Source organism: Pan troglodytes, chromosome 15 (assembly GCF_028858775.2).
Source record: "Pan troglodytes isolate AG18354 chromosome 15, NHGRI_mPanTro3-v2.0_pri, whole genome shotgun sequence".
In the NCBI taxonomy this organism is placed as follows: domain Eukaryota; kingdom Metazoa; phylum Chordata; class Mammalia; order Primates; family Hominidae; genus Pan; species Pan troglodytes.
In genome coordinates this window covers 20360312-20382180 of record NC_072413.2, presented here as the reverse complement: position 1 = coordinate 20382180, position 21869 = coordinate 20360312, and the positions used below count along the sequence as shown (strand labels likewise).

The 21869-nt window shown below is 37.3% G+C and overlaps 1 gene segment (V, D, J or C); it reads right to left on the bottom strand.

Moving 5' to 3' along the window:
* Positions 1–6609: 6609 nt before the first annotated feature.
* Positions 6610–20575, bottom strand: LOC743567 (T cell receptor alpha variable 8-6-like). The segment is given in 4 exon segments: positions 6610–6853; positions 16452–16732; positions 16834–17306; positions 19980–20575. Coding segments are annotated over 3 exon segments (399 nt in total).
* Positions 20576–21869: the final 1294 nt, after the last annotated feature.

Below are 21869 nucleotides of genomic sequence, written 5' to 3'. Positions count from 1 at the left end.
AAATTAAATGATGTGTCTAATGTCTCACAATGAGGAGGTCAAGAATATAGTACTTTCAATATTTGTATGTATTTAGCTGTATCTGCAAAAAGTAACCAGAAATATTGCTGACCTCTTGGGAAAACTGTGAGATAGAGGTAAAACTGTGAGGTAGAATAAAACTGTTTTTATAATAGTGCTGATATTACTTGAGTCTTTCACTGTGTTGACATTTACACTGATGAAGCAAATGCAATTGCTGACGTTTTAACACAGGGAAAATAAATGAACCCAAAATATTCTAGTAGTCATTGTACATAATCATTACCACCACACTGGCGAGAGAAAAAGATTTTACTCAACAATGTCCTAGATGTAGAAGCAAAATTTTTTAAATTAAATCTTGACCCTTGAGAGTACACCGTTTAAATATTCTGTGTGATGACATAGGACGTATGCATAAAGTTCATCTGTGGTGTACTAACACAGTGGTGCCTCAAGAGAGAAAGACACTGGAGCATTGTTTGAGTTGTGAGGTAAACTAGCTGTTTTTCATAGAACTTTTTTTTTTTTTTTTTTTTTTACTTGAAGGCATGAGTGACAGAACAGCAGATTTGGGTAGTTGGAAGGTATGTTCTTGAAAATGATAAAATGTGAGCCTGCCATTTTGAGGAAAACAACTAATAGTGGTTGTTGCCCATGATAATATTTGAGCTTCCAAGTGAAAATTAGAATTTTGGAAAATTTGCATCCACTACCATCAGCTTCACACCTTCCCAATTCTTAGCGGTTTTACTGATAAAATTGGTGGTGAGAGTAAAGAATGCAATTTTTGAAACTATAGTACTGTATTTGTTTTGAAATTATTATAAATCCATGGGAAGTTGCCAAAATAGTTTATAGAACCCTATGTACTCTTCACATAGCCTCTTCCAGTGGTGACATCGTATATAACTGAAATGCAATATAAATACCAGGAAATTGACATTGTTCAAATACCACTAACTACACTACAGGTATTATTCAATTGTCACTATTTTCCTGCTTTTCTCCGTGTGTGTGCATGCATACTTGTGTGTGGTTCTTGATTTTATCTCATATAACCACCAACGTAATCAAGATTCAGACTGTTCCATCAACATAGAATTCTCTCATCCTAACCCTCTATATGCACAAACACCCTCCAATGCCCAGTCTCTGTCCCCTAGCAACCATCTCTTATAGTTCTGTTATTTTGAGAATGTTATATATATGGAATCAAACTGTATGTAACCTTTGGGAATTCACCCATACAGATTGTTCCATGTATCAATAGTTTGTTCTTTTTTTTCATATTATTCCATGGTATGAACTACGATAGTTTATTTAACCATTTACCCGTTGAAAAATATCTAGGTTGATTACAGTTTTTGGCAATTATGAATAAAGCTACTATGAATGTTGTATAAGACTTTATGTGAATGTTACTGGGATAGATGTCCAATGCACAATGGTGTGGTCGTATGATAAGTGCATGTTTAGTTTTATAAAAAAACTGCCAGATTATTTTCCAGAATGGCTGTACTATTTTACAATCCCACCAGCAATGTATAAAAGTGTCCATTTCTCTACATACTCACCAACATTTAGTATTATTACTGTTTTGTATTTTAGCTGTTCTAATATGTTTATAGTGATATCTCATTGTGATTTTTATTTTCATTTTGCTAGTGAAGAATGATATTGAATATCTTTTTATTTGCTTATTTTTCACCCATATTTCTACTTTGGTGAAATATCTATTTTATTTCTAATTGGATTATTTATTTGTTTCTTTTTTACATTGAGATTTGCGTGCTCTTTATTCATCGTAGATATAAGACTTCTGTCTGATGTGTGATTTATAAACATTTTCTCTCTGTCTATAGGCTGCCTTTTATTCTATTAACAAGGTCTTTCTACAATGCCAAAGGTTTTAATTTTATTTAAGGCTAATTTATCGTTTTTTTCTTTTATAGATTGCACTTTTTGTGTGCATGTCCAAGAACTCACTATCTAGCTCTAGTTCTCAGCTATTTTCTCTAGTTCATGATATACGAGTTTAGGATTGGTACAATGATGTGCCGAAGGTCTTGAGGTGAGTTTTATTGATAAAACTATTGTCTTCATAAGCAAGCTATTTTTCCAATTAAGAAAACTCTTAACCTGATTAGGCATCTGTTTGCCCAGATGAACATATTGTTTGCCTGTATTAATTGGTTTGACACGGTTCCCTGAAGAAACCAGTGAAATCACATTAGTGGAGGTTGACTCACATGCTCACAGGAGAGGATTGCTGATTTTTATATTTGCTTAAATGAATTTATTTAACATTCCTTCACTGTGTACATATTGTGTGCTCCATACTGTGTTAGAAGGTTAGATTAAAGCCAGAGAGAACATAATGGCCCTTCTCTGGGACATTCAGCTCAATAGGAAGAGGAGATAAGATGAAGTTTTAATATACCGTGATGGTTACCAGAACATGTTGCAAAGTTGTTAGGAAGGGGGCGAGTAGCTCCAGAAGCCATACAACACATGTAGAGAGAGCGACATCTAAAACCCGGGGGATTTTTTTAAGGAGCCTAATGGCACTTTCATGCCCAATAGTAAAAGTTAAGGGAAACCTACAGCAACAAATTAAAAGCCATGACTATTGAGAACTCAGACTCTTCGAGAATGAAGATTTTTGTCATTCCACCAGGTAAATAACTCCAATCCACCGACGATGTGGATGAGGGCAGAAGAATATAAAATACGTAGCAAGAGAAGGAAGCTGTCTATGTCAATTGAAGCCCAGGACCAAGTCTGGAATCAAGGAATGTGGTAGCTTTCTGTATTTTATCTTTGCTCATTATATGTAAGTGTTTCTTTGTATATGCTGCCATTTTATTCTCTCTTTCTTATCATAATTATTTTATATGTAAATTATTGGAGATTAACTTTATAATTTAATCTGTATATAACAGCATATTCAGTAGAACTTCCTCTGAACTTGAGATGTGGCTGATACAGTCAGGGATTCATACAGTGGTTGTTGGGACTATGGATCATCTCATTTGGGAGAAAGAATGAGAACTCCACTTGTTCAAGGACAGCTGTAGCTTATTAGGTAGAAACATAGTGTCATTTCACTGTTGTTTGGAAGTTGAAATGTGCATATAGGAATGCATATGGACCAGGTGCAGTGGCTCATGCCTGTAATACCAGCACTTCGGGAGGCTGAAGCGGGTGGATCACCTGAGGTCAGGAGTTCAAGGCCAGCCTGGCCAAAATGGTGAAACTCCGTCTCCACTAAAAATATAAAAATTAGCCAGGCATGGTGGCAGGCACCTGTAGTCCTAGCCACTCGAGAGGCTGAGGCAGAAGAATCACTTGAACCTGGGAGGTAGAGATTGCAGTGAGCGGAGATTGCGCCACTGCACTCCAGCCTGGGTGACAGAATGAGACTCCGTCTCAAAAAAAGAAAGAAGAAAGAAAAAAAGGAATGCATATGAAAGATCAGTAGCCCAAGGGATAGGGTGTGACAGTTATCAATGTATTACCTCTCAGCTCCAAATCCACCCTAATTACCCTATTTGTGAACTGGATCTGGACCCTCTAAATATTTGATATTAAGCTTTGTCAGTAGAGGGGGCTGGAAGGACCCCGCAGAAGGATGACGCTTCTCTTCCTGGTTCTGGTATGTTTTCCACACTTCTTGTCCACTATGCTTCGTTGGCCTGTAGGACACCAGTGGCACTCCCCTCCAGCAAGCCCGACAGGTGGTTTCTTGGCAAGTTTCACAGCCACCACAAGCAAGTTCAGCAGCACTCCTTTGCGGGCTTCCCATGAATTGTGTTGTAATCCTGGTAGGTATTTTTCTGCTTGTCAGTATTTTTCTCTGGCACCTCAGCAAACTACTCCACTATCCAGCAGGCTCCAGCTACACACTCCCAATGAGATCTGAATCATAGCCTTGGCAGGAGGGGTCATGCTTATGCCAATCTGTTCCTTTCCTGGGATTCTACCTTAGTCCTAGAGACAGGAACTTCTGCTTACATGTGCATTCCTATATTCCTTAGAGGTTTTTTTTTTTTTTACCCATTAGTAGTTAATTACTTATTATTATTTAATAAATCTTTATATTAAACTTCATTGGGCTTCTTTTTTCCTGGCTGGACCCCAACTGAGATAGGAGGAGTCTATGAAACTCATGGAAAGAAAGGTAATAGATATAGAAAGATGAACAATCATAAGCCATGAAACAGCAGAGCACTTTAAGGAACTGTGCCCAGGTATGTGGTGACAACCACATGTGGGGATCATGTGGGGCAGCAGAGGAGTTGAAGAGATAGGACTGCACCATGGAAGCCTGGACAGTACCTCTGAACAAAGAAAAGAATACTTTTTATGCAGTGCAATATAGTTTTTATTTCAAAAGTATGTTTCCAGCACTACTAGACAAAATAAATACATTTACTATTTTTAAAATTAATTTAAGCAGGGTAAATAATGAGAATTTTTTGGACAAAATTATGAGGTTAATCTATAGCTAACTGACGACTGATGATATAATATCTAGGAGATAAACTCAATATTAATTTCTGGAGAAAGAATGCCCTGCTGTGGCCATACAGAGAGTTTGCAAAGAAATATTTCGTGTATTTAAAGGGTTTGTGCTCTGCTTCCTTGCAAAACCAGCTACTGTGCCACTTAGAGCACAGTAATACATGGCTGAGTCTTCCTCTTGAGCAAAGGGTTTCTTCAGGTGGAAAGATGTCTCGCCTTTGTTAAGGTCAGCAGTGAAGCCTTTGATGCTCTCTCTAGAGATGTGTCTCAAGAGTAACTGAAGGCGTTGTCTGGGGTACTGGACATACCAGAAGAGTTCAGGACTCCCAGAATAGGAATAGTTGCACTTCAGCTCCACTGGGGCCCCTTTAAAGACAGAGAGGAGCTTCTCGGGCTGAGTCACTCTCTGGGCTCTTGTTCCTCCTATAACACCAATTCTGGATCAGGAAAAGTCTTACAGACTGGGGATAATATTCATTAAAGTTATTCTGAATCAGAATACCATAGAAAAATAGAACAAAAAGAGGCTTTACTTACTGAGTATAAATATTATCACAAGCACTGAGATGAGGGTGGGCTTCATGTCTGACCTGTGTAGAAACAGGAAGCTATTTTCTGGAGGTCTTTTCTGGAAACGATTCAGCCACATAGACACTCTGACAGAGAGGTGGATGAGTTTACCCAGCCAAAGCTCTTCTTCAAAAAGATCAGGTTGCTTTTGGCTATCAAATTCAATTTGTGTAACATCTCTCTCTAGAGGCCAAATACAATACTGCAGCTAACTCAGGCTTCAGGAAGCCTTCAAATTCAGAGAATGAGAATTTCCTCCTCAGTAAAAGTGTGATGCTATACTAATTGCAATAGAATGTTATTTTTAAAGTCCACATATAGGGCTTAATGAAGTAGAATACAAAGTTCAAATATACGAATACTTTTGGAAACTTAGTTAAAATGGGGGAAAATGTGCAATCCTAACAATCATTTGGAAGTTAACAGATAAGTTAGGATGCCTACCTTAATACCTGTTATCAAATAAAGTTCCAAGGACATAACATTTAATATTTTAAGTAAAATAAAAAACTTTTAAACTAAATTTAGAATGATGATGGATTTTCTAAGCATGACAGTCAAAAAACATAAGAAAAAATATTGATCGATTACATTTCATAGAAATTTAAATTTCTACACAGATATTTTAGTGAAATGTTTAAACATTGCCAGATCAAGTTGTTTTATTTTCCGTCCACCATCATTGATTCTGACCTTCCCCACACAGGAAATGGCCCTTTGGGATTTTAGTTCTATAAACTTTAAAAAAAAAGAAAAAAGAAAAGAAAAGAAGGCCATAAAAAAGGAACAATCATTTGGCTCAGAAAGACGGAAATTCTAGAAAAATGGTAGATTGAAAGAGTCCCCAATCCCTGGTCCTTAACCAACGATTTTCTCCGGGCCCAGTCAAGCTGTGTTGAGAGAGCTCAAGTGAGGTGTCCCATTTTGGGGTCAGATATAAATCTGGGGTCAAGTAGACAGAAGCTCCGGGATTAAGAGCAGAAAACTATGGGTCATGGAGATAGCGTCTCCTGCAGATATATTTTTTTCTAAAAAGAAAACTAATTCTCTTGAGAAAGTCTCTCCTCTGGCCTCCAAATAGCTGAGAAAAAGTAAGAGATATGCTGTTACTTAAATGAGGTGGAATACAATGAGATCAGGGAGCAAAGAGATTTTCCTCTAGTTTGTTTTCCTGCAGTGTACCGGCATAATTGCTGACGTCAGTACCCCGCTGAGTGCTGCACTGCTGACTAGAGACACAGAAATGTCTAGGTTTTTATGCTCTCAGGATTGCCTCCACTTAAAGTACCCAGTAATCGGACAAGTCAGGAGGGGAGTGAAGAAAGGGAAAAGATATCTCAGAGACAAATGGGAGCCTCATCTGGATCAAGTATAGCCTGAAAAAATTATCAGGGTCAGTGGCCCAATTTCCTTAGCCAAAAAAATCAGGACATGTGATTTGAAAAGTGATTGTGATTTTATTTATAAGAAAGCTCTCACAAAGAAAGAATGTCTCATCGAATGCATCGTTTATTTAATCACCCTTAAAGCAGTAAATACAATACAATTAAATTAAGAGAATTCTGTTAACATAGGACATATAGTCATCATGAACATATAAAATGTCTCCAATGAGACTTTGGTTGATAGAGAAATAGCACGTGTATATGATGGCCACCCCAGCTTATTTCCATCTCTCTTCTTCTATCCGACACTTTCTCCATTCACTTTGCAGCCCCACCTGGTCAATTCTGCTCTGTGAACAAGAGGTAGAGGTCACATTTTTTATTGTGGTAAAAAAACACATAACATTAAATTTACCATCTTGACTATTTAAAAATGTACAATTCAGTAGTGGTAAGTATCTTCACATTGTCGTGCATCAGATCTCTAGAACTTTTTAAACTTGCAACACAGAAACTATATGAGGCATAGACCACATTTTGAAATTCAATTAAATGTGTCATCTTTTTTTCCCCCAACCTCTTATTTCTTTTACTCTCTTTTATCCTCTCTCTGAATATTTTCATTATTTTTTTCTCATTTCTTCTCATTTCCTTTTTCTTGTTTTTCTAGTTTCAAAGGAGGTATAAAAGAAGGTGGAAATTATTGAAATAATTTCAAAGTCAGAATGGAGACTCATATTTTAGAAGTTTTAGTCATAAAAATTAAAGCTGTAAGGCTTCCAGCTTTATCATTTCCCTTGCTGATTTCTAAGATCAATCTTCTTGGGAGACCGTCTCTGTGACACCCATCACAGCCACAGAACATCTTTGCAGATGAATAAATGGAGACTCCCCCTGTCCGTTTCATATATGACTAGTTCAGATGCTTTGCTAACTGATGCTAACTCTCAGTTTTTCGCTGAGTCAGCTATCTCAGAACTTGAGGGAAAAGTTCCTCATTTAGAGTAAAGCCTAGAGAGCCTCCTAGTGGTCTGAAATCATCAGGCCCACTAACTCATCTGTGGAGTCCCAGAGCCTTCATCCCAATTCTTTCCTGAGGAACCACCCAGATTGTCAAGAGCAAAAAATCTGTCAGGCTTATGGTGATTTTTTTTTTTTTAAAAAGGAAACTGGTTTCTTCCTCCAAATTCCATGTAAAAGAGATTACCATATTAAAATATTTTATCAAATTGCTTCCTCAAGGTTTAATGTGATTTCTCCAATTTATTTCAAAGTAAGTCCTTAGTAATTTACTGAGGTCTACTGTAAGCTAGATCTTGTGCTAGGTCTTAAGAAATTAAAAAATTAGTAAGACATTTTCTCTACTCACAGGACATTGCGGTTTAGTGGGAAAGACAAACGTGCACATGTGTGTGTTTTCATATATATCAAGTAACACCTCAAAAAGTACAAAATGAACCCAGAAATAAGGAGCCATTTCTTAAAACAAAGGATGGTTAGACAAAGATTTAAGGAGAATATGATCATTGTTGTCTGTTCCTAGAAAAGATAAAACAGAATGCAATCAAGAAGCTAAATAAGCTTGCGAGTTGAATAGAGGCCCTTACTAAATGTAAATGAAAGAAGAGCAAATGGACAAAGATGTAGAAAGAAATTGGAGCCTATTTTTTATTATTAATTTAAAAGTATTGCAGAACACATGGATGAATACATACTCAATATATATACAGTTTAAATTTTTGTCTGACTATAACTTTCAAGCACACAGCAGTTTGCAATGTGTTTGGTACCCAATTATATGTCCTGATAACCTATTGATGTTAACATGTTTGCTTCCTAATATTCCATAGTAAAGATTTATTACAGTTTCTGTAGCCATTATCTGAGAAACATCTTGTGTTTTAATTTTCACTATTACAAAAATAATCTGCAGTAAATATTTTGTGCATGGCTATTTGGTGGAATAAAGTGTAGAAATAAGCCATGTGGTTACCTGGAGTACTAGTACACAAGGCAGAGAAATGAGCAGCTGCAAAGACCTTGAGGCAGGAAAATAATTGGTATGTTAGAGCAACAATAAGTGCATTGAGGCTGGAGAGTGGGAGTAAGTAGGAAGGTGGTAGCTGATGTCAAATGTCAAAGATATGGCAGGGAGCTAAATGGACTTGTATATTATAGTAAAGAATTTGGTTTTCCTTTGAGTGAGATGGTAAGACATTTCATAGTTGTGAGCACAGAAATGAAATTATCTGAATTATGTTTTAAAGAGATTGCTTCTCCTGCTGCATGGAGAACAGACAGAAGAGGAACAATGGCAAAAGAAAGAAGTTCAGTTAGGTTTCTTTCAATCAACTAGGCAAGAGATTACTGTGGCTTGGATCAGAGTGGTAGCAGTAAAGGTCATGAGAACTGGTTGATTATGGGGATATTTTGAAGAAATGGCTGATAGGAATTCCTAGTGGATCAAGTGGGGATGTGAGAAAAGTGATAAGACAATGATGATTTCAAAGTTTTTGGCTAAGGGGATTAGAAGATTTGGTAAATGGAGTTGTCTTTCACCAAAATGAAGAAATGTTCACAAGAAGCGAGTGGGATGTAAGGAAGACTTAGTGAGTATAGAGGTCAAATTCAGTAGACTATTTTCAGATATATTAAGTGGAGGATGTCAAAAAGAAGATGTCAAATAGATTATTTGATACTCGAATCCAGAATCCAGATGAGTTATCTGGGATTCAGTTATAAATTTGGATATTTAAATGGGATTTAAAGCCAAGAGACTGAATAAAACCAGCTGTGAATAAAGTATTTATAGAGGAAAAAGATTTTCAAGGATAAATTTCTGAGGCTTGCCAATGTTTAAAGATTAGTTAAATGTGGGGAAAAAACAGCAAAAAAGACTGAGAAGGAACAACTGACAATACTGAAGCAGAGGGAAAAAGGAGTGGGATTTCTAAAAGCCAATAAAGAAAGCATTCCAGGAAGGAAGTGTTCTACAATGTCAAATGTCACTATGCCATGTAAGATAAGTCAGAAATATTAGTTGTAGCCATAAATGCATGCATATATAAGTTTAAAAGGCTAAATTTTTCTATTAAGATATAGAAATTATCTGAATGGTTTTCATATCCAGCCTTCTACTGCTTAAGAGGCACAGCTAAAAGAAATATCAAGGAAAGTTTAAAGTGTACGATGGAGCTCTCATTGCAGGGTGGCCTGCTGGCACTCAGGCAGGACCACCATGCCCACAGTGAACACCACATTCAACTAGATGCCCAAGAGGAGGTCAGTTCTGGTGAAGGGCAAATAAAGAAGCCCATGAGAACAGGAAGAATTCTGTCCGTGAAAGGTGTGACATCAGAAAGATGGCAGAACAGAAATCCCTGGACCCTCTTTTCCCCGATGGACACACCAATTCAATAGCAATAAATAAATCAATTCACTTGTGAAAAATCCAGTAACTAGTTCAGAGTCTCCAGTACCTTGAATGAGCAAGCAACCAGCCACATCAAAGATGACAGGAGGGTTTCTGACATTTTCCTACCCCCAGTACTGTGTCCCATAAATAAGAGGAAAGCCCCAGTTTCAGCCTCTCCCTGGGAAGGGAAAGACTTGGACATTACATCCAACATTCTAGCTTTGCCACAGGCTACCTGAGAGACTGGCTTCCATCACACCTGTCAAGGAGCATTGATAGGACCCAGTGTATTCCTGATGCATAGGGTCACTGAAAACAAAGAGGGCAGTTTTCGTCGTTTCATTTTTTGAGACAGGATGTCACTGTGTTGTCCAGGCTGGAGTGCAATGACACCATCATGACTCACTGCAGCCTCAAACTGCTGGACTCAAGTGATCATCCCATCTCAGCCTCCTGAGTAGCTGAGACTACAGGTATCTGCACACTACCCCACTAGGTCAATATTTCTATTTTTTGTGTAGAAGGAGTCTCACTGTTACCCAGACTGGTCTCAAACTCTTGGCCTCAAGCATTCCCACCTCAGCCTCCTAAAGTGCTGAGATTACAGGTGGGAGCCACCATGCCCAGCCGCAAAACAAGTCTCAACAAATTTAAGAAAGTGAAATCATACCACGTCTTTTTTCTAATGAGAATGGAATAATACTAGAAATAAATAGCAGATGCAAAACTAGAAAATTCCAAAATATATGGAAATTAAACATCATATTCTTGAGCAACAAATTGGTCAAAGAAATCAAAAGGCACATTAGAAAATGTTTTGAGATACAAACACAAAAACACAACATATCAAAATTTATAGAGTGAGCAAAAGCAGTACTAATAGGGAAGTTTATAGCAATAAATACCTGAATTCAAAAGGAAGATCTCAAACAAAAAACATAACTTTACATCTCAAAGAACTAGAAAAAAAGAACAAGTGAAGTCCAAATTTAGTAGAAAAAAGGAAATAATAAATATTAGAGCAGAAATAAATAAAACATAGAGTAGAAAATAACATAAAAATAAGCAAAACTAAGTTTTGAAAACATAAGCTAAATTGACAATCTTTTAATTAGACTGAAAAAGAAGAGAGAAGATTCAAATAAACCAAAAATGTAAGAGAAGACATTACAATGGATGCCACAGAAATAAGAAGAATCTTAAGAGACTATTACAAACAATTATACACCAACAAATTGGAAAACCTAGAAGAAATGCATAAATTTATACAAACATATAACCTACCAAGACTGAATCATGAAGAAATAAAAAAATCTAAACAGATTTATAACTGGTAAGGAAATTGATTCAGTAATCCAAAACCTCCTAATAAAGAAGACAAAAGACCTGACAACTTCATTAGTGAGTTCTATCAACCATTTAAAGAAGAATTAACTCTAATCCTTCTTAAATTCTTCCAAAAAATTGAAACGGGAATACCTCTAAACTTATTTTATGAAGCCATTATTACCCTGATATCAAAGCCAGACACTACAAGAAGGTATACAGACCAATATTCCCGATGAACATAGATGCAAAAATCCTCAATGAAATACTAGCAAACCAAATTCAATAGCTCACTAATAGGATCACATACAATAACCAAGTGGAAGTTATCCCTGGGATGCAAGGATGTTTTAACGTATAAAAATGAATTAATGTGACACACTACATAACACAATGAGGGATAAAAATTACATGATCATCTCAATAGATGCAGAAAAAGAATCTGACAACATTCAACATCCTTTCATGCAGGATGGTTCTCTGGGTGGTCTTGGACCAACCCAGTTCTCTCCACTTTCTTGTTTGTGGTTCTCAAGAATAACTGTAGAATGGGCTGGGCGCGGTGGCTCATGCCTGTAATTCCAGCACTTTGGGAGGCCGAGGCGGGTGGATCACGAGGTCAGGAGATCCAGACCATCCTGGCTAACACGGTGAAATCCCGTCTCCACTAGAAAATACAAAAAAGAATTAGCCGGGCGTGGTGGCGGGCGCCTGTAGTCCCAGCTACTTGGGAGGCTGAGGCAGGAGAACGGCGTGAACCCAGGAGGCGGAGCTTGCAATGAGCCGAGATCGCGTCACTGCACTGCAGCCTGGGAGACAGAGCGAGACTCCTTCTCAAAAAAAAAAAAAGAATAACTGTAGAATTTACTGGGAATGTAACATCTTCAGACAGGAATGAAATGACTGGAACAGGCTGGCTGTATTTCAGATACCCCCTAGAAACAGTGTCCTTCAGTACTTTTTGGCCCAGGGTATCATATTACCCAGGGGTCTAAAACCTAGGGCATGCTAATTTCTGGGGTCCCTGAGGTGTGGTACAACTGGGCCACATGCAGATGACACCCTATCCACCCTAGACAGCTTTCCTGAGCCTTGGGGGACCTGTTTGCAATGAAACCTAAGCTTCTGTTGTCCCTTGCTTATCTGTAATTAATAAACCTGTTTCACGTACCTTGTTGTATGCATGCGTATTCTGTCTCACTGGACTCAGACGAGTTGGTAACCAGTACACAGTGAACCTGCTTCACATTTTATGGTAAAAATATTCAACAAATTGGGAAATTATCCCAACATAATAAAGGCCATACATAAAAAGCCCACAGCTAACATCACACTCAATGGTGTGTGAAACACAAAAAAGCTTTTCCTCTAAGATCAGAACAAGATAAGGGTAACCAGCCTCACCACTTCCATTCAGGATAATACTAGAAATCCTAGCCAGAGTAAATAGACAGGAAAAAGAAATTAAAAGTACTCAAATCAGAAAAGAAGTAAAATTATTTCTGTTCATAGATGACATAAATTCATTAAAAACCCTGAAGACTCCACCAAAAAAGCCTATTAGAAATAACAAATGAATCCAGTAAAGTTGTAGGGTATAAAAATCAACACACAAAAATCAGTGCCATTTCTTTTTTTTTTTTTTTTTTGAGACAGAGTCTCACACTGTCGCCTGGGCTGGAGTGCAGTGGCGCAATCTCGGCTCACTGCAACCTCCGCTTCCCGAGTTTAAGTGATTCTCCTGCCTCAGACTCCCAAGTAGCTGGGATTATAGGTTCCTGCCACCATGCCCAGATAATTTTTTACATTTTAGTAGAGACAGGGTTTCACCATGTTGGCCAGGCTGGTCTCGAACTCCTGACCTCGTGATTCGCCTGCCTCGGCCTCCCAAAGTGCTGGGATTACAGGCATAAGCCACCACACCAGGCCCATCAGTGCCATTTCTACACATTAACAATAAACTATCTGAAAAAAAATCCAGAAAACAATCCATTTATTATAGCTACAAAAGATTAAAATGTTTAGAAGTAAACTTAACTAATTAGTCTAAAGGCTTGTACACAGAAAACAACAAAACAGTCATAAGAAAAATTAAAGAAGGCACAAATAAATGAAAGATAGTCTATGTTCATGAATTGGAAGATTTAATATTGTTAAGATGTTTATACGACCCAAAGCAATCTACAATGCTATCCCTATCAAAATCCCAATGAAATTTTTATGGAAATAGAAAAAACTAAAATTTTAATTCTAAAATTTCTGTGGAAACACAAAAGGCCCAGAATAGCTCAAACAATCCTGAGAAAGAAAAACAAAGCTAAAAGCACCCCACTTCTTGGTTTCAGAATATATTACAAAGCTACAGTAATTAAAACATCATAGTTCTATCATAAAGACAAACATACGAACCAATGGAACAGAATAGAGAGCTGAAAAATAGACCCACACATATGCACTCAGCTGATGTTTGACAAGGGCATCAAGAATACATAATGGGGAAGGAGTAGTTCTTCAACAAATTGTGCTGTGGAAACTGAATATCCACTTGCAACAGAATGAAATTGGACTTCTAGCTAACATAATACACAAAAATCAACTCAATATTAATTAAAAACGTAAAACCCAAAACTGTAAAACTATTGGAAAAATATATGGGAAACTCTCCATGACATGTGGTCTAAGCAACAGCCAATTCTTGTATGTGACACCACAGGCACTGGCAACAAAACCAAAAGTAGATAAGCAGGACTTTATAAAATTTAAAAGATTCTGCCCATCAAAGAAAATAGTCAATAGGAAAAAAAGCCAACATGTAGAGTGAAAGAAATATTTGCAAACTATATGTCTGATAAGGGGCTAATCTTCAAAATATATAGGGAACTCCTATAACTATCAATGTTTTAATAACTTGATTAAAACATTGGCAAAGGATTTGAGTAGATATTTCTCCAGAGAAGACATACAAATGGCTGAAGTTATATGAAAATCTGCTCAACATCATTAATCACCAGAGAAATTAGATATCGCAATGAGTTATTGCCTCTCACCTTTTAGGTTGGCTATTATAAAACAACAACAACAATGTGGATAAGAATGTGGAGAAGTTGGAACCCTTGCTGCAAAATGGTGCAGCAATTATGAAAAACAGTAAGGAGTTTCCCCCTGGAATTAAAAATGTACCATATGATTCAGCAATCCCACTACTGGTTATTTATCAAAAAAATTAAATTCAGGATATTGAAGAAACATTTTCTCTCCCATGGTCACTGCCGCATTATTCACATTAGCCAAGATATGGGAACAACCTAAATATCTACTGATGGATGAATGAATAAAGAAAATGTGATATATGCATAAAATGGAATATTCTTCAACCTTTAAAAAAGGAGATTCTGCCACATGCAAAAACATGGATGAACCCTAAGGACATTATGCTAAGTGAAATAAGCCAGTCATAGAAGGCCTGCATGAGATATCTAAAACTGTCAAACTAATAGAAGTAGAGAGTAGAATGGTGGTTACCATTCTTGGGGCTGGGGGAAGAAGAAGTGGGGAGGTGTTGATGAAGGGGTACAAAGTTTCTATCAGATAAGATGAAGAATTACTAGAGATCTGCTATTCAACATTGGGCCAATAGTTAACTGAGTTGTACACTTCAAAAATTTGTTAAAATAGACATCATGTTAAGTGTTCTTGGCCTGTAAAATTTGAACATAATCAAAATAACAGGCCATAAAAGGCACAATGAAAAGACAAATCTGTAAGAAAAACTATAAACGAAAATGAAATGAGGACGAAAGTAAAACTGGAAGAGGTGGCACCCTAAGAAGTAACTAAAGAATGTCAGCAGCCAAAGAAACCATAAGCAAGAACCTGAGTCTTTGGTGCAAGAGAAGAAGCCAAGTCTAAATATTTTTTATTATAAACCCTCTACCCTCTTTTAGCTCAATTCATAGGAATATTTTTAAACTACTTTAAACGCATGTTTTATAATAAGGGAAGAATACAACTTCATCTCATTTTAAAAGAGGAGATTTAGGCAATTGTAAATATTTTTAAAAGTGAGATGATTCATTTCATAATTTTTGTCATCAAAAATTATAAAATGTTGAATTAAGGAAGACAACTTCTGTATGTGTGAACATTTTATAATACTTTGAGAGGCATTTTTTAATTCTACCATGTGATCAAACTACAAATAAAAATTTGGAGTAATAATCATGTACATAAAATATCTTAAACATGTTGGTTTTTTGATATAATTATTTCAGAGTAAGTAATAGGGTACCCTGGTCTTGGATATGCCCATTAGAATTCATATACGCTCTGATAATGTAACTGGAATTTTTTGTTGTGTAATTTTATATAATAAATCTGTGTAATCTCTTAAAATAAAATGCCTCAGAGTTTTAAAGTAGTTTTTAAAGTAGTTGAATCTAGTGTATTTGATATCTTTATATTGGTTACATTTTTATCCCTCAAGTTTGTAACTTGGAAATCACTGGAATAGCTGTTTTAAAAAAGATCACAACTTGACGGCTTAGTTTTTCAATATTGTATTAAGATTTATGTTTAATTTCCTGTTTTGCATAATGCTCACAAGATTAAAAATCTTGATATTATGTCTAATTTACTTTAAATATGTCAACCACACAGTGGGATATTATGTATGTGCTAGAAGTTAAGCTTCAAATCTAGGTTGAGAATCTACAGCAACACTGATTGAGAATCTGTGCTGTATGGGTTACCCTAATTGAGAATCCATCCTGCACAGCTTTGAGCTAACATTCTAATCAATTACATCGGTTATTCACAAGTTAATACCTGAGGCAATACTAATCATAATGGATGCTAGAAATAATTTTGTATAAAAATGTTGTTGCCTTTTATCTCGGAGCTCTGACACCTTATGATGTGCTTTCTTCAGAGTGTGGAGGAGGTCCCCACTGAAGAAATTCATCAGGGAACCTCCATGTGGGACAAAGCATATCTGAATGTGGCATGACATTGACATTGGAGCAATTATTCCAGAGACAAACCCTACCAAGGGCTCAGGCCACCCTGCCCTATGTGCCTTCAAAACGGGCACAGAAAAAAGGGACCCTCTTGAAAGCTCCACAGGTTGAGTTCTTGAGTCACAGAAAGTCTCAGCATCTCAGGAGGTTTGTGTTCAGCTCTCCTGCAGTCTCGGGCACTGTGTTACTCACAGCACAGAAGTACTCAGCCGCGTCGCTTATATGGACTGAGGGTTTCCTCAAGTGGAAGGAAGTTTCACTCTTCTTAAATTCAGCCTCAAAACCGTTGATGCCTTTAACCAGGGTGGATCCTGATAAATACTTCAGGAGAAGCTGGAGTCCTTGGTTGGGGTATTGCACATACCAGAAGAGATACACTGAAACAGACGATGAGTAGTTGCACCTCAGCTCCACAGGGGCTTCTTCAAAGACTTGGCTGTCAAGCTGGGTCACAGACTGGGCTCTGGTTCCTCCTGCAACGTCAATGCTGTTTGAGTAAAAAATGTGTCTCAATTTAGATTCAATTACAACACAGTCACTTCTGTGGAAGGAAAAAGAATGGAATGTTACTCACCCAGGGTAAAAATCACCTGGAACGCTGGGACGAGCAGCAGGAGCATGGCTGAGCAGTGGCAATGCTGCAGGACCTTGAGCTGGGCGGACAGAAGCCAAGGGCGCTGAGCCTCAGGAGCTAGGAGCTGTGAGGAGGTTGGATTGGACAAGTCCCTGGCTTTGAAAAGTTTCAGAAACAGAAAGAGGCTTTCCCTTAAGGAGCCTGGATGTGTTCTGACCTCTTGCTCTCGTCACAGCTCCCTATCTACACAGACATCAATGAGCTACATCAGCCAGCTGCAGGGAGGAGGCTCAGTGGATGAGGATGGTCTGCGATGAAAACAGATGCCTACTTGATGCAACATCGCCCTCTAGAGGCCACAGGCGGAACCACGGATCCAAGGGAGCAAGCTGTTTCCTTCTCATTTCAGACATGATATCAAAACTTCAACAGAAAGCGTTTCTTTCCTCCTGAATCTGTGATGATGTTACCTTCTGTTTGGTACATGGTATTAATCTCAAAATTAATGAGAAATTGCAGCCATAAAGCAAATCGCAATAAATTCAAAAATACCAAAATCATACCAAGCATACTCTTGGACCACAGTGTAATAAAAATAGAAATCATTACCAAGGAGATCTCTCAAAACCACACAGTTACACGGAAATTAAACAACTTGCTCCTGAATGACTTTTGGGTAAACAACAAAGTAGAGCAAAAATTAATGAAAACAGAAAGACAAAATTCCAGAGTCTTTGGTTTGCAGCTAAAGGTGTTAATAGGAAAGTTTATACTGCTAAATACCTATATCAAGAAATTAGAAAGATCTCAAGTGAACATTCTAGTATCACAATTAGAGGAACTAGAAAAAGAAGAACAAACGAAGCTAAAAGCTAGCAGAAGAAAATAAATAAACAAAATCAGAAAAGAACTGAACAAAATTGAGACTTGAAAATCCATACAGAGGATCAATAAAAGCAAAAGTTGTCTTTCTGGAGGAATAAACAAGATTGATACACCACTAAGTAGGTTAATGAAGAAAATAAGAGAGAAGTTCCAAATAAGCACAATCAATCAGAAATGACAAAGGAGACGTTACAATTGATCCCATAGACATACAAAAGACCCTATGAGAATACTAGGAACACCACTATTCATAAAAATGAGAAAACCTGGAGAAAACGAATGAATTCCTGGAAGAAAATAACCTCTATATATTCAACCAAGAAGAAATTGAAAACCTGAACAGACTAATAATGAGTTCTGGAAATGAGTCAGTAATAATAATTTTTTAAAACCTGCCAACCAAAAATAACCCCTGGACCAGATGGATTCACAACAGAATTCAGCCAGTTGTACAAAGAAGAACTGGTACCAATCCTACTGAAGCTATTCCCAAAACATGGAGGAGAAGGGTTCCTTCCTAACTCATTCAATGTAGTCTGCATCATTCTGATACTAAAATCCAGCAGAGACACAATGAAAAAAGAAAATATCAGTCAATATCCCTGACAAACTTAAACGTAAAAATCCTCAACAAAAATACTAGCAAACTGAATCCAGCAGTACATCAAAAAGTTAATTCAAGGTCAAGTAGGCTTCATTCCTGGGGTGCAAGGTTGGTTCAACATAGACAAATCAATAAATGTGATTCACCACAGAAACAGAATTAAAAGCAAAACCATATGATCATGTCAATAGATGCAGTCAGCTTTCAATAAAGTCCAACATCGCTTTATGATAAAAACCCTCAACAAACTAAGCATGGAAGGAATATACCACAAAATAATAAGAGCCACCTATGACAAACAGCCAACATCATACTCAATGGGAAAAAGCTAGAACCATTCCCCTTGAGAACTGGAACAAGAAAATAATGTATACTCTCAGTACTCCTATTCAGTGTAGTATTGGAAGTCCTAGCCAGAGCACTCAAGAAAGAGAAAAAAATAAAATGTACCCAAATAGGGAAAGAAGCAGTCAAATTATCCATCTTTGCTGACAGTATGATTTGATATCTAGAAAAACCCCCAAGGTTCTGCCAAAAGGCTCCTAGACTTGATAAAAGATTTCAGTGAAGTTTCAGGATGCAAAACAAATTTGCAAAAATCAGTAGCATTTCTATACACCAATAACGTTCAAGCTGACAGCTGGGACACTGGAGTGCTGGGACGAGCAGCAGGAGCATGGCTCAGCAGTGGCAATGCTGCAGGACCTTGAGCAGGGTCCTAAAGACTAAAGAACAAAATTACATTTACAATAGACACAAAAAGAATAGATACCTAGGAATACAGCTAACCAAGGATGTGAAAGATCTCTACAAAGAGAACTACAAAACACTGCTGAGAGAAATCAGAGATGGCACACAAAAAAGGAAAAACATTGCATAACCTGGATTAGGAGAATCAATATCTTTAAAATGTCCATACTACTCAAAGCAATTTGCAGATTCAACGTTATTCCTATCAAACTACTAATGCCATTTTTCACAGAATTAGGAAAAAACTATTCTAAAATTCATATGGAACCAAAAGAGCCTAAATAGTGAAAGCAATCTAAGCAACAAGCACAAAGCCAGAGGCATCACACTACCCAACTTCAAACTACACTACAAGGCTACAGTAACCAAAACAGCATAGTACTGGTACAAAAATGGACACATAAACCAATGGAACAGAATAGCAAATTCTGAAATAAAGTAACACACCTACAACCATCTGATCTTTGACAAAGTCAACAAAAATAAGAAATTGGGAAAAACTCTCCAGTCAATAAATGATGCTGGGGATAACTGGCTAGCCACATACCAGTGTATGTGAATGAAGCTGGACCCCAACCCGTCACTATACACAAAAATTAATTCCAGATGGATTAAAGACTTAATTGTAATACCCAAAACTATAAAAATCTTAGGGGAAAAAAAAACAGAAAAATACCCTTTTGCCATCGGCATTGGCAAAGAATTTATGGTTAAGTCCTGGAAAGCAATTGCAACCAAAACAAAACTTGAAAAGTGTGACCTACGTAGTTTGTGCACAGGAAAATAAACTATCAATATAGTAAACAGACAACCTACAGAATGGGTGAAATTATTTGCAAACTATTTATCTGACAAAAGTCTTATATCCAGAATCTATAAGTAACAGGCTGGGTGAGATGGCTCATACCTGTAATCCCCACACTTTGTGTGGCTGAAGCTGGAAGATTGCTTGAAGCCAGGGGTTCAAGACCAGCCCGGGCAGCATAGCAAGAATCTGACTCAAAAAAAAAAGTGAGAGAAAGAAGGAAAGAAGGAAAGGAAGGAAGGAAGGAAGGAAGGAAGGAAGGAAGGAAGGAAGGAAAGAAGGAAGGAAGGAAGGAAGGAAGGAAGGAAGGAAGGAAAGAAGGAAGGAAGGAAGGAAGGAAAGAAGGAAGGAAGGAAAGAGAAAGAAAGAGAAGGAGAGAAAGAGAGGAAGGGAGGGAGGAAGGGAAGAAGGAAGGAAGGAACGGAGGAAGGAAGGAAGGACAAGAAAAAAATCAGCTGGCCATAGTGGCACGTGCCTGTAGTCCCAGCTACTCAGTAGGCTAAAGCAGGAGGATCCCTTGAGCCCTGGAGTTTAAGGATAGAGTGAGCTAGGATCATGCTACTGCACTCCAGTCTGGGCAACAGAGTGAGACCCTGTCTTTCCAAAAAAGAAAGAAACAAAAGCAACTTCAACAAATCAACAAGCAAAAAGCAACCCCATTAAAATGTAGGCAAAGGACATGAACAGAGACTTCTTAAAAGAAGATACATACAGCCAACAAACATGAAAAACTGCTCATCATCACTTAACATCAGAGAAATGTAAATCAAAACCACAATGAGATACCATCTCACACCAATCAGAATGGCTTTTGTTAAAAAGTCAAAGAATAATAGATGTTGGCTAGGCTGTGTAGAAAAGGGAACACTTACATACTGTTGGTGGAAATATAAATTAGTCCAGCTACTGTGGAGATTAGTTTTGAGATTTCTCAAAGAACTTAAAACAGAGCTAACATTCAACCCAGCAATCCCATTACTGGGTATATACCCAAAGGCAAATAAAATTTTCTACCAAAAAGACACATTCACCCATACATTCATCACAGCATTATTCACAATAGCAAAGAAATGGAATCAACTCAGGTGCCAATCGGTGGTGGATCGGATGAAGAAAATGTGGCACATATACACCATGGACTTCTATGCAACCATAGAAAAATGAAATCCTGTCCTTTGCAGCAACAAGTATGCAGCTAGAGGCCATTATCTGAAAGGAATTAATGCAGAAGCAGAAAACTAAATACTGCATGTTCTCACTTATAGGTGGGGGCTAAACACTAGCTACACATGAACATAAAGATAGTCACAATAGACACTGGGTACTACTAGAGTGGGAAGAGAGGGAAGGAGAAAAGGACTGAAAACTATTAGGAACTATGCTCACAACCTGAGTGACAATGCATTCATAGTCCAAACTTCAGCATCATGCAATATGCCTTTGTTAGAAGCCTGCACATGTACTCCTGATTCTAAAATAAAAGTTGAAATAAATAAAATTTAAAAATTAGAAAATAAAAATGTTTTTCCCCTCAAAAAATAGACAAGAAATTGGAGTTATGTAAAACTAGAAAAGTAATTTACTTCACTGAGAAATTAGTCACAGAAGGCAATATTCCAGATTTTGGAATACCATTAAGATGCTCTATGTTATTTTTTAGAGGCACTCATCAAGGAGAGGGGAGAAGATCAATTGCCTCAGGCTTAGCTAAGCTTCGTGTGGCACTGTGCTAGTGGATTCACATGAGCATTAGAGTGGATGGAAGAGATTTCTCTTTTATTAGGTGCTAAAGGAAAAAAAAATGACTAGAGACTCATACTTAAAATCAGCCTGGATCACGTGTCATTAGCTAATTAATCAATGCAAACTAATAGGTAATAATTTTCTTTGTGAAGCAGAAAGTGTGAAAAAGACTTCTTGGTTTCAAATCAAGTTGGATGTTTGTAAGGCTAGGAGAAAAAACTTAGAGAAAAGTCCCATTTGAATTATCAA